General features: G+C 39.0%; 1 protein-coding gene across 1 annotated transcript in view; it reads left to right on the top strand.

Moving 5' to 3' along the window:
• The window catches only part of LOC130915106 (phosphatidylinositol-3-phosphatase SAC1-B), a 37,030-nt gene that overhangs the window by 945 nt on the left and 22,689 nt on the right, over positions 1 to 13,396 (top strand). Inside the window, exons 4-8 of the mRNA XM_057834846.1 lie at positions 5,431 to 5,558; positions 9,401 to 9,550; positions 11,518 to 11,577; positions 12,806 to 12,839; positions 13,055 to 13,156. Of these exons, the coding sequence (XP_057690829.1) occupies positions 5,431 to 5,558; positions 9,401 to 9,550; positions 11,518 to 11,577; positions 12,806 to 12,839; positions 13,055 to 13,156 (474 nt within the window). The remainder of the gene's footprint in view (positions 1 to 5,430; positions 5,559 to 9,400; positions 9,551 to 11,517; positions 11,578 to 12,805; positions 12,840 to 13,054; positions 13,157 to 13,396) is intronic.

Below are 13,396 nucleotides of genomic sequence, written 5' to 3'. Positions count from 1 at the left end.
CGCCCGATCCATTTTGACTGGGTGGGGCGAATGAACGATCGTTCACGTCCGCCCCGTCAATTGCACTAAACATGAGCATTCATAGCTCGTCTTTGTTAATCGGAGTCAAGGCTGCAACAACTAATCGATCAAATTGATTAATAAATTAGTTGCCAACTAATTTGATAATCTATTTCAATCGTTTGGTCCTTGACTGTGTGTAATGTGAGGCTGCGCGCGCGTACCAGTGATTAGAGCAAGAGAGAGAGAGTTCACTGCTACAACTGCTGCTACAAGTGCAGCTGTTGGGTTGCTGAATCAATAATATGATTACGTGTCAAGAGTTACATTGTCTTTTGTGTTATTAGATCCAATGTGCTTCCGTCAGAGGTGAATACACTGTATCACAAAAGTGAGTACACCCACTCGCATTTCTGTAGATATTTAAGTACCGTATTTTTCGGACTATAAGTCACAGTTTTTTTCATAGTTTGGCTGGGGGTGCGATTTATACTCCGGAGCGACTTCTGTGTGAAATTATTAACACATTATGATATCATTTCACATGTTATTTTGGTGTTTTGGAGTGACACTGATGGTTTGGTAAACTTGTAAGCATGTTCTTGATGCTATAGTTATCTTAATAACTTAATAGCTATGGCCACGTTCGCGTTCTGCCTTTGGCAATGTGTGTTCAATTGTATTATTGACTTTTTTATATTGAAATGCATGCTTTTAGTTTGTGGCGCTTTCACGCCCACGTGGGGGCGCACTTGCACTTGTTTACGTGAAGAAGAGCGCTCACACGCCAGAAGTAGACCGACAGCTACGTAGCTCTGACTGAGTGGGCGAGTCAGCAAGAGAGAAACACGGCTGCGAACCTACGTTCATTGTTTATACTTGTAAAATATTTTTACAGAGGCAACGCCTGTGTGTATCATCATTTCTGTTGTTGTTGTGTGTTTTCCACCCGCGATAGGACAATTAGAGCCAGTTGTGTGGTTGTTTGAAAGATGTGCTAATGCTAGCGAAAGCATACTTACCATTTGTGTCATGTCATTGCTGTAAAAGCACCTAATTATCATTTGTTAACGTCGATGCGAACCTGTTTGGCATCGAGGACCAAATTGATTCAGCAAATTATATGGACATCCAGCATCGTCATTTGGGAGTTTAGCCCGCTGAATAGCCAGGATCGAGCCGTAGCGTCCTGGTGAGGACAGTATAATCGCATTTCGTTGTTCGTGCACTGTACACTGTACACTTATTCAGCATGTTGTTCTCTATTGTATTTTTATATTAAATTGTCTTTCAAGATGACATGTCTGTTCTATGTGTTGGATTTTATCAAGTAAATTTCCCCTAAAAATGCGACTTATACTCCGGTGCGACTTGTATGTTTGTTTTTCTCTTCGTTGGGCATTTTATGGCTGGTGCGACTTATACTGAGGTGCGACTTGTAGTCCGAAAAATACGGTATAACTTTTCATGGGACAACACTGACAAAATGACACTTTGACACAATGAAAAGTAGTCTGTGTGCCGCTTATATAATAGAGTTAATTTATTTTCCCCTCAAAATATAGCCATTAATATCTAAACCCCTGGCAACAAAAGTGAGTACACCGCATGGGAACTACGTACATCCCTAAATGTCCAAATTGAGTACTGCTTGTCATTTTCCCTCCAAAATGTCATGTGACTCATTACAGGAGTTCTGTCAGCATTGCTGCAGAGATTGAAGAGGTTGGGAGGTCATTCCCACCACCATGCTTGACTGTAGGCATGACACTTATCTTTGTACTCCTCACCTGGTTGCCGCCACACATGCTTAAGATCATCGGAACCACACAAATTAATCTTCGTCTCATCAGACCATAGGACATGGTTTCAGTAATCCATGTGCTTTGTTGACATGTCTTCAGCAAACTGTTTGCGGGCTTTCTTGTGTACAGTCTTCAGAAAAGGCTTCCTCCTGGGGTGACAGCCATGCACACCAATTTGATGTAGAGTGCGGCGTATGGTCTGCGCACTAACAGGCTGACCCCCCACCTCTTCAATCTCTGCAGCAATGCTGACAGCACTCCTGTAACGAGTCACATGACATTTTGGAGGGAAAATGACAAGCAGTACTGGACATTTATAGATGTACGTAGTTCCCATGCGGTGTACTCTCTTTTGTTGCCAGGGGTTTAGATATTAATGGCTGTATTTTGAGGGGGAAATAAATTAACTCTATTATATAAGCTGCACACAGACTACTTTTCATTCAGTCAAAGTGTCATTTTGTTTGTGTTGTCCCATTTATAGATATACTTAAATATCTGCAGAAATGGGAGGAGTGTACTCACTTTTGTGATACACTGTATATGACGCCAATTTTATTGGTTGTGTTCTTTGCTGACGAGACGTTACTATTTAGCATGGAGCGCTAAGCTAGTTAGTGATTATGCTAATTAGTGTCTGGATTGTGTTCTGGAGAAGCATATTAGCACTAGGGTTATTGTTAGATAGTATCGTTGTCCATTTCTTTTTATGAAGAAAATACACACATAAACCCATTCATATAACAGCTTGGAGTCTCCTTTCAACACAAACTCAGACTAAATTGTCATCCAAGTGTGTGCTTGGAAATTGGATTTGAATTGTATTCATGAACAACTGTTTGATAAAGAAAACATTCATTACAGTCTGCCTCATCCTTATTCAATTTTATTCCTTAGTTTGTATAAATAAAATAAATGAGTCATTGACACAATTTAAAACAGTTGTAGACTATAGTTGTTTGGAAGCTGTAATAAAATATTATTTTTGAAGGAAATAGTCATCCATTTTGTCTTCATTGTTGCTTACAAATGTCTAAAACAACTAAAAGTTGTTAATGTTAAACATGTAAGTTAAATTGTGAAGATAATTGAAAAAAAGTGATGAAGGAGTTCGGCCCGTCGCGATAACAAATTTTAGTGTGCGATAATTTATCTCAGAAATTATTGCGATATGCGATATTATTGCACCCCCCCCCAATTTTTTTGAAACCAATTTACAATAACACAGTGAGAATACAGTATATATTAATAGATCAAGTACATCCATTTAAATGCGATAAATATTTACTCTTAAATTCAAAAATACTTTTTAAGAAATCACAACTAAAAACAATAGACAATGCCTCTTAAGTAAAAGACAACAATATTAATACCGCACAGAAACACAGAATAAATAAAATGTGTTTTTCAAGAAAAAAAAAAAATGCACTTAATAACTTAAGCATTTAGGCAAATGAAAACTTTTCCCCTCATAGCTTCTGCAATGGTGTTCCATAGGGATGCAACAAATCGGTACGATTTTCGATACGGGGGACACTATTTTCAATCCGATTCAATACATTTAATGCTCTGAAAAAAAACTTTTTTTTTCTTTTGCTTAAGAGCAAAAATTAAATTGCCATCATATAAACATGCATTTTAGTGCATAATATTTATGTGCTTACTTCTTACTGATCTGAAAAAAATTTGTATAAAAGTGCTGAGTACAATCTTTACTGTTTGTAAAGTGAGGCGGGGCACACTGTTGATTGCTACAGCTCTCTTAGCAGCTAGGTTTACTACATGAGCAAGACATCCTATTTGTGGTCCGAATCCATCTGTGTCACGTACTCAATTAACAATATTTGCAACATTATCTATAGTCACTGGTACAGATTGATTTGGCCTTCTTAACTCCCATTCAGTCATGACAGTTTAGAATTCATCGATGTAGTATATGAACTACGTGTCCCATAATCACTCTGGGCTCACGTAGCCAATGGCATGGGACGTAGCAAATCTAGTTTGCCATTTCATGATATCTAGTGTCTGTGCGCATTAAAAAAGTTAGCAAACGCCGCTGTAGTCATGTCTGTTAATTACTGCACAACACCAGCATATGACAATCGACTTTCATAAACAGGACGAGTTTGAAGCACAGCGCTCTTAATTTGCCACTCAATGTTTGTTACCTTGCGGGTCAACCTCCCGTTTGTCCCTAATAGTAAATGGATGGAAATAGTATACGAACGAGATGTTTACTGAGCTTAACCTACCAATTCTGTCCGAAAATGATGTCCCTGGTGCCAAATTCACTGGTAAAGATGTGGAAGAACCCGCAAAAAAATGTCCCCAACAAAATGTTTACTGCATATGAAATGTGAATGGCTTCACCTTGCTGGCGTTAAACTGGTCTTTTGGACGACTGCACAAGTTGATCCATTCTTCACATTTATTCCTCTGAGTTTTTGGTTTCGAGAAACGTATGAAGAAAGAATCCTTCATATGTCGTAATGTATAGAGTCGTTTCTACAAGTTCCATAGCAACAGTGTTTGATCGGCATGTTCTTTTTTTGATAGATTACCGGAGAAAATAAGCAGAAATAACATGGATTGTATGCGAGGGCGTGTCTGTAACAACCCTTTTCCGCGTTACAATGGCGACGTCACGGTCTAAAAATAACTTTCGTGCGGTACGCTATTCCAACGACCCGGGCCCTCAGAACCCGGCCAAAGGCCAAACGCCACGTGTTCACCTTATTCTTAACCCCCTTGTACTCACTCCATTTTAAAAGCTGCAAAAACGCTTCGAAACACAAGTTGACAATTTATTCCAAGTCTGCAGCAATCATAGAGCACCCAAGCAAGGAGGCTAACTGGATCCTATTCGCATCAGTGACATTCATCTGATTAATCGTTTAATTGATCATCCAATTAATCATTTATTAAAATAATCGTTAGTTGCAGCCCTAATCTTGCTGTGAGTTAAATGCTATAAAAAAACAACTTTAGCGTGTTACTTGGGGGTATAACCAGTGTGTATTTCTGGTTTTATTCAACATTAACATTGTATGAATTTACAATTGTTTTCTAAGTATCAAACCGTCATTCATTAACATTCACTGTGCCATTGAGCAAGTAATTTTTTTTTATAATTTGAAAAAAATAAACACAGGGTGACCCAAATAACGGGATTTTTTTTAACAATCCAAAAAACCAAGACTGACAGAAGAAAAATATTCTATTCACAGTAATTGAAACCTTAAAACATGCCATTTAAGAAACAATGATGGAATTTTGATTTTAAAATGATGTCCTTTAAATGGCTCCCGTGCCTGCGTGGGTTTTCTCCGGGTACTCCAGCTGCCTCCCACATCTTAAAAACATGCATAATTGGCTGATTGAACACTCTAAATTCTGCATTAGCGTGATTGTGAGTGTGAATGTTTTTTTGGCTGGCAACCAGTTCAGCAGGGATGAATGGTCACTTGCTCTATAAAGGGTTAACAGTCTTAATTGTCAACTTTTTAATAACAGTCCATAGTAGTCACCACTGTCCTTGAAAGGGTTAAGATGTAAAGTGTGAAATGTATGGATTAAGAATTTTAGGAACTCCTTATATCTTCACACTGCCTCGTTGTGTTAGGTATGTATCTGATCATCATCACGAAGAAAAAGAAGGTGGGGGACCTCCTAGGCCATGCTGTATGGAAAGCTATGGAGTTTGACATCATCTCCTATCAAAAGACAATACTACACTTAACAGAAAACCAGGTAGTTTGTCCTTTTTTGATTGTAATGATATGAATTGTGATTTGAGTTTTTTTGGTCACGTCCTTTCAAACCATCTTAATCCTACAACTGCCGCCAACTAACTCATACGTAGAGGAAATTCCACATTCGCATGCTGCTAACCTAGTGGTACGTTTTTGTGTCACCCAACGCTCGTGACTATGGAATATACGTAGAAGAAATGTGTCTGGCTGTTAAGGGGAGAGGGAGTGGGCCGGGAGTTATTGAGAGACCGACCCACTTCATGGACAGTGTTGGCAGCCATCCAGCAGGCAACACACGAACCTGTACAGGGTTTCCCCTAGGATTTTTTGAAACTGTGGTGGTGGGCTGCATCGGAGTCGGACAGCCTCACCATGCCATGCCATGGCGAATTTTTTTTCCATGTTTTTGTCCCACAGGAAGAAAAGATATATTTGATATATTTCATTAGCCAGGCTGATGTCGTAGCTCTCAGCTACAGTACATGTACTTAATATGCGTAGCTTATTCCAGCTAAGTTACCCTACATAATAATACAACTTTTTTTGTCTTAGCAATAGTACGACTTACATCTCCTAGTCCTTCTTTTTCCTTATATTTGGCTATAATACGTACTACATTACCACAACAACAATAGTCCTTTTGTCAACGGACCCATCTCAAGGAGTAGGGTGGAAATTCTAATGGCCGTATAAAGAGTTTTACTAGTTTCTGTGAGAAGGTGAATAGTTTTTTTGTTGTTGTTTGTGAACTACATTTCCACACAAATGCACATCGAGGTTCCATTAACTTAGCAAGGAGAGGTATGAGAGTCATTTAAGTGTCCCAGAGCTCGCGAAACTTGAAAAAAAGCGCATTTATCAGTTTTCTCAGCTGTGATTGCGAATATCCGTCTGCCAAAACAGCCTGATAGCACACATATAATAAGTATGCCTGCCCCTCATTGTCGAAGTTAGCGCGACGGCGCTGCCCCGCCCCTCGGCACAAATAAATTCAAACTTGGCCTTCCGTCCAAGACGGCTGTCCACCGCTCACTTTCACCGAAAAGTCCGATCCAAACTACTGTAATGCCCTGAATATGGGGAAGAAGGAGAGGAGTCGGTATTTGCTTACCAACTTTATTGTGGTAACAATTAGCCTGGTACACCAGACTCACCGCTGTTCCAGCTATTGAGTCTGGCCACCATTCAGCGGATACAATTTCCAGGGCGGAGCAAGCCACAGCAAACAGACAGCGGAGTGGACCAATCAGCGACGGGCGGACGTGACGTTAGTAAAGCGACCAGGGCAGGACGAGGGACTTGCGCGCGGAAGTAAACATACGAGGAGAGCGGAGTTTATTCAACATGGCTAGCGCGAGACAGACTGTTGTCAATGACTTGTGTCGATGTGTTTTTGGTAATTTAAAACTGATTTTACCGTGGATTGGAACATGTTCTCGGCTCTTCTGTTTGCCATCTGTGTTGTTGTGGAGACAACTTCCGCCGCGGAAGAGTGACGTTGCTCGTTAAGAACACGTCACGCAAATAAACGAATCTGATTGGACGTTGATTTTGTCCGTGCTCGAGAGGCCGTTAATCGGCTGGGTCCCAGACTATTCTCACGGCGTTTGAAAAATGCAGGGAGACCAGTCTGGCTGTGCCAGGCAAGGTAACAATAATAAAGAAAAACAATAACAAATTAACAGAGGGCTGCTGCGACATACGACCGCTTTCTCTCGCTATCTTACCCGTTCTCACATTCTTCCTACTCGCTTCCTCCTGCGTCACAGCTCCCCAGTCCTATCGTCTGTTAAGTGGGCCGCACATAGTTGCGGACATTACATTACACAATTCATAGGTTGCCTCTGAACTCTTCACACTCGGCTGCCGCGAGTTTAAAACGCCCCCAAATTTTTTTTGATAATATTAATAAAAAAAAAAAAAAACATCTTGTTCGCAAGGCGTGGCGGCTTTTCAGATCACATTTTATGCAAAAATGTGAGAAATTCTAAAAGGTTCAGATACTCTTTCATACCACTATAGCTTTGATTTTCTGTTGCATCTCATTTGGACAAGCTAATGGTTGAATCCTACATACAGTATACAATAAAATGTACACGAATATACAGTGCCTTGCAAAAGTATTCGGCCCCCTTGAATCTTGCAACCTTTCGCCACATTTCAGGCTTCAAACATAAAGATATGAAATTTATTTTTTTTGTCAAGAATCAACAACAAGTGGGACACAATTGTGAAGTGGAACAACATTTATTGGATCATTTAAACTTTTTTAACAAATAAAAAACTGAAAAGTGGGGCGTGCAATATTATTCGGCCCCTTTACTTTCAGTGCGGCAAACTCACTCCAGAAGTTCAGTGAGGATCTCTGAATGATCCAATGTTGTCCTAAATGACCGATGATGATAAATAGAATCCACCTGTGTGTAATCAAGTCTCCGTATAAATGCACCTGCTCTGTGATAGTCTCAGGGTTCTGTTTAAAGTGCAGAGAGCATTATAAAAGCCAAGGAACACACCAGGCAGGTCCGAGATACTGTTGTGGAGAAGTTTAAAGCCAGATTTGGATACAAAAAGATTTCCCAAGCTTTAAACATCTCAAGGAGCACTGTGCAAGCCATCATATTGAAATGGAAGGAGCATCAGACCACTGCAAATCTACCAAGACCCGGCCGTTCTTCCAAACTTTCTTATCAAACAAGGAGAAAACTGATCAGAGATGCAGCCAAGAGGCCCATGATCACTCTGGATGAACTGCAGAGATCTACAGCTGAGGTGGGAGAGTCTGTCCATAGGACAACAATCAGTCGTACACTGCACAAATCTGGCCTTTATGGAAGAGTGGCAAGAAGAAAGCCATTTCTCAAAGATATCCATAAAAAGTCTCGTTTAAAGTTTGCCACAAGCCACCTGGGAGTCACACCAAACATGTGGAAGAAGGTGCTCTGGTCAGATGAAACCAAAATTGAACTTTTTGGCCACAATGCAAAACGATATGTTTGGCGTAAAAGCAACACAGCTCATCACCCTGAACACACCATCCCCACTGTCAAACATGGTGGTGGCAGCATCATGGTTTGGGCCTGCTTTTCTTCAGCAGGGACTGGGAAGATGGTTAAAATTGACGGGAAGATGGATGCAGCCAAATACAGGAACATTCTGGAAGAAAACCTGTTGGTATCTGCACAAGACCTGAGACTGGGACGGAGATTTATCTTCCAACAGGACAATGATCCAAAACATAAAGCCAAATCTACAATGAAATGGTTAAAAAATAAACGTATCCAGGTGTTAGAATGGCCAAGTCAAAGTCCAGACCTGAATCCAATCGAGAATCTGTGGCAAGAGCTGAAGACTGCTGTTCACAAACACTCTCCATCCAACCTCACTGAGCTCGAGCTGTTTTGCAAGTAAGAATGGGCAAGAATATCAGTCTCTCAATGTGCAAAACTGATAGAAACATACCCCAAGCGACTTGCAGCTGTAATTGGAGCAAAAGGTGGCGCTACAAAGTATTAACGCAAGGGGGCCGAATAATATTGCACGCCCCACTTTTCAGTTTTTTATTTGTTAAAAAAGTTTAAATTATCCAATAAATTTTGTTCCACTTCACGATTGTGTCCCACTTGTTGTTGATTCTTGACAAAAAATTAAAATTTTATATCTTTATGTTTGAAGCCTGAAATGTGGCGAAAGGTTGCAAGGTTCAAGGGGGCCGAATACTTTTGCAAGGCACTGTACAGTAAGTATTGCAATTGCTTTATTCAACATTTAACCACAATCATCACATGCTTCAAAAAGTATCTGTTTTGTCCAGTCACGCTCAGTTTTAATTCTTTCCAGATGTTAGACAACAAGACCTTCTTGTCCATGATCAACAGTGTACTTCATACAGACAGCTTCTACTTCGCAACAGACTACGACCTGACGCATACTCTGCAACGCCTGGCCAACACCAGTCCAGAATTTCAGGAGATGAGCCTACTAGAGAGGGTCTGTAGAGCAAATGTTGAATGAGTTATATCATATTCACTGTTGTCATTAGTGGGCAGTGTATCTACCCAAATCAATCAAACTAAATGCAAACACTCTGAAAACAAACCATTACAATTCCACTCTAATTAAACGAGTCCTCAAAGCAGCAAAATATGATTCAAAGCTTTTTTCTAATGGAATTACTGGAGTTAATCGATTGATTGTTGCAGCACTAATCTTTTATTTATTTTTTATTTTTATTTTTTTGTTTTAAGTAATTACATACTCATATACTGTAAATTTTAACCTTAGAAAACAATGCACAATACAAGCAATTGCGAAAAACATCACGTACAAGGTCAATATTCCTTATTCAGCAAGTTAAAGACAATATACCAGCATTGATAAGAAGCCACTAATGTACATTTAAGACCCTCCCTGAACATATTGTAACCAGATCAAATGCTTATATCTCAAGTTTCACTCCACATACAGAATCACAAAAACCTTTGCGAGGTTTTCGAAATTTAGGCAATGTCAACTCTCCATAGCCACGTCCACAAATCTCTACTCGGATTAGTTAGGAGGCACAGGCCAGATTGCAAACAACAAATTATTATTTCTCTGTGGCCCGGTAGCAAATGCGCCACAGACTACTACCGGTGTTCTGCAATTCCTTGCTACGCGGCGAAACGTCCTACACAATGCTCAGTGCGCTTGTGCAAGCATCCACACGCATGCACACATTGGTTAAAAGCGGCGGATACTCACTTTTTTTGTTTTTATTGAGTTTTTTATTACCTTTTCATTGTCTCAAAAATACCTTTTGCATGTATATCCCTGTCATACTTTTAACCATTGTGTTTTGTTGTGGTAGCTTTAAAGCGTGTTGATCTGTTGACCACAATAGTCATGTAGCGTATTTAAACCGTCCTTATTTGATATAACTAGAATACATAAGGCATTTTTTGTACTTTCTGCCTGCATTTAAAAAAAAACAAGTTGAGAGCGCACGGTAGAACTTTGTGTGTCAAATTCGCCTCATGTGGAACGTTTCGCCGATGTAGGACATTTTGGCATAACACTGGTCCCCGGCCCGATGGTTGGGGATCCCTGCTGAGTTGCTGAGCCTATTACATGACCGTAGTATGCGAAAAAGATGACACAAAAATCATTCAATTTAGACCAAAACACTATGACCCATTAGCTGTCCAAAGAGCATGAGTGACCTCTAGTGGAGAAAAGAACATTTGTTCGTATGAATCTGAATCGTATAATGAAGTCCTCTCCTTGGTGAAACTGGTAGCGCTATTGTTTGCATCTCTGGCAAAAATAAAGTCAATATGTAGAATAAAGAGGGAAAATGTAACAACACGGCAACTAGTGTAGCCCAACGTAGCGGAGTAGGAGTAGTGTTTCTTCCTCACAAATCTACTCAAGTATAAGTAAAACGTGTTGTGTGGTAAAACTACTCAAAGAAGTACGTTTTCCACAAAAAGTTACCGGTACTCAAGTAAACGTAATGCGTTAGTGGCCTTACTATTCACCTCTGAACGTTACTAAAGGAATTATTGTATTTTGATATGTGTTTCCCCACACTTCCACACAATATGTAAAATATAGAAGAACCAACATACAGTAAAGGGTACGACGTGCATTCTCATTGAGATGTGGTTTCACCTTATTTAGAATTTAGAAATTGTATAGAATTGAAATTAAATTTAGAAATTGTGTTTTTTATTTGTCTGACAGTTTTTTGTCAATTACAATTCCACCCCAATTTTTCTCCAATTTCAATTTTCAAAAATTCCATTATTTATTGGAACGTCCTCAATATTAGATGATAGTTCAGAGTTCATTTTTACATTACCAAAAATCATTGCTTTAGTTTTCTTTATAGAAGAAGGAATAAGTATGCTAAGCAAATAGGAAGAAGTGAAAAAATGTGTAGAATAGCTTATTTATGTGATGTCTTTTGCTTATAGGCAGATCAGCGTTTTGTCTGGAATGGTCACTTGTTGAGGGAATTCATTGCACAGCCTGAGGTAAGGCATTTCTTGTGGCTAATAATAATAATAATATGGAATATACAATAAAAGTGTCTTTCAAGCTGCTGAAACAATCTTACCTTTACAACATTTTCAATCTTGCAATTATACACGTACTGAAACTCATGTATAATGAGACAAAATGGCTGCATGGAACATTGCCTCGATTTATGTCTCACTTAAGACATTCAATCGGAATAATAATCTACATGTCGTGTGACATGTCGCCTCTGTGAAGTTGCCCCCCCATCAGATGCAAATTTATGTAAAAATGATGTCAAACGTTTGTGCTGTAAGAAGTTTTGTTTGTGCTGTTATCATTTTTAAGATATTTACAATTCTTTTATTGGTCAATCTGAAGTCAACCAAGCCCCCATTTTGATTAAAAATGGCTAAAAATAGTGTCAATTGTTTATGCTTTGTTTGTGCTGCGCTCGTTTCAGAGGTATTGAGATTCATTTTAAGTGATGACGTCAAGCAGCCCCCCATTTATTGCAAAATGGACCTGAAATGGTGCCATTCGTTTATGCTACGTTTGCGCTGTAAAAGATATTGTTTGTGCTGCTATCGTTGTAAAGATTTGGAGATATTAATTTCTAGTGATGACATTAATGGCATACCACACTCAACACGTCTCTTGTGCTCATTAATATTCATAATGTTAGCAATTGTTGCTCATTGCTATTTTTGTGTAGCGATCACAAATGCTCAAAATAAAAAATGATCAAAATCACTCAAAATTAATATCTCATTATCTCAAAAACGATAGCACCACAAACGAAAAAAATTACAGCACAAACGAGCACAAAAAAATGGCGCCAATTGCGGTTTCCGTTCCGCCGTAGATGGGGGGCTGCTTGACATCATCAGTCAGCAGCACAAATGACAATTTTTACAGCACAAATGAAGCATAAACAATTGACACCATACTAGCCATTTTTGATTAAAATGGAGGGGCTAGCTGACCTCAGATTGACCTATAAAAAAATTGTAAATATCTTAAAAACAATAGCAGCATAAACAAAACTTTTTACAGCACAAACTTAGCACAAATGATTGACATCATTTTTATATAAATTTGCGTCTTCACAGAGGTTGGCATGTCTATATTTTACAGTAATTCATTGGCATTGGTACACGTTGAATGTGAGACTTCTCATGTCATTCGTTGTGTTTTAAACCTGTCTGAAAATGTTTCCATCTGCTTCTTTCTTTTTTCTTACAGTTACACAAATTTGTGTATCCCGTTGTCCATGGATGTATCCTTTTATTGAGCGACTGGCAATTTTGCCCTAATAATCCAACAGATACAGCTGCTTCTCTTTATTGGTATGATAAGATTTTGACTGACCAACTTGTTTTGAGCATTATCAGTTGCGTGTTTTCAACGCACAGTAAGTGTGTTTTAGTTTAAAGTGTGGTCACTGCACTTTGCCTGACTTTTCAGTTCTGCCTTCTTGACTTTTCTGACAAGTCATCATTATGAAGTCAACCAGCATCAATGGGAAAGTATTTGATTGGAGTATTATCTCCAGAAGAAGCTGTTTTAGGGCTGGTGTTCGCTACTATGTAAGAGGTAATTATATTAACCAACTTTATGCCAGTCAAATACAATGGCCCTCATTTAAGAAGTTTTTTTGTAAGATTTATATGTGCCACTTATAATTATTGTTATTATCAATAATCATTGCTTGTCATTCTTTCTACGTCAGTGATTAACCACCCAACTGAAGCTCTTTTTCCAAACTACTGCTCCTTCATGTATATCTTTTGATTGAAGTTTTTTGTTGTTGTTGTTGGTATGACAATACAATTA

The sequence above is a fragment of the Corythoichthys intestinalis genome, chromosome 4 (assembly GCF_030265065.1).
Source record: "Corythoichthys intestinalis isolate RoL2023-P3 chromosome 4, ASM3026506v1, whole genome shotgun sequence".
NCBI classification, from domain to species: Eukaryota; Metazoa; Chordata; class Actinopteri; order Syngnathiformes; family Syngnathidae; genus Corythoichthys; species Corythoichthys intestinalis.
Note: the sequence above shows the minus strand (reverse complement) of the source record. Positions and strands in the feature narration are given on the sequence as shown.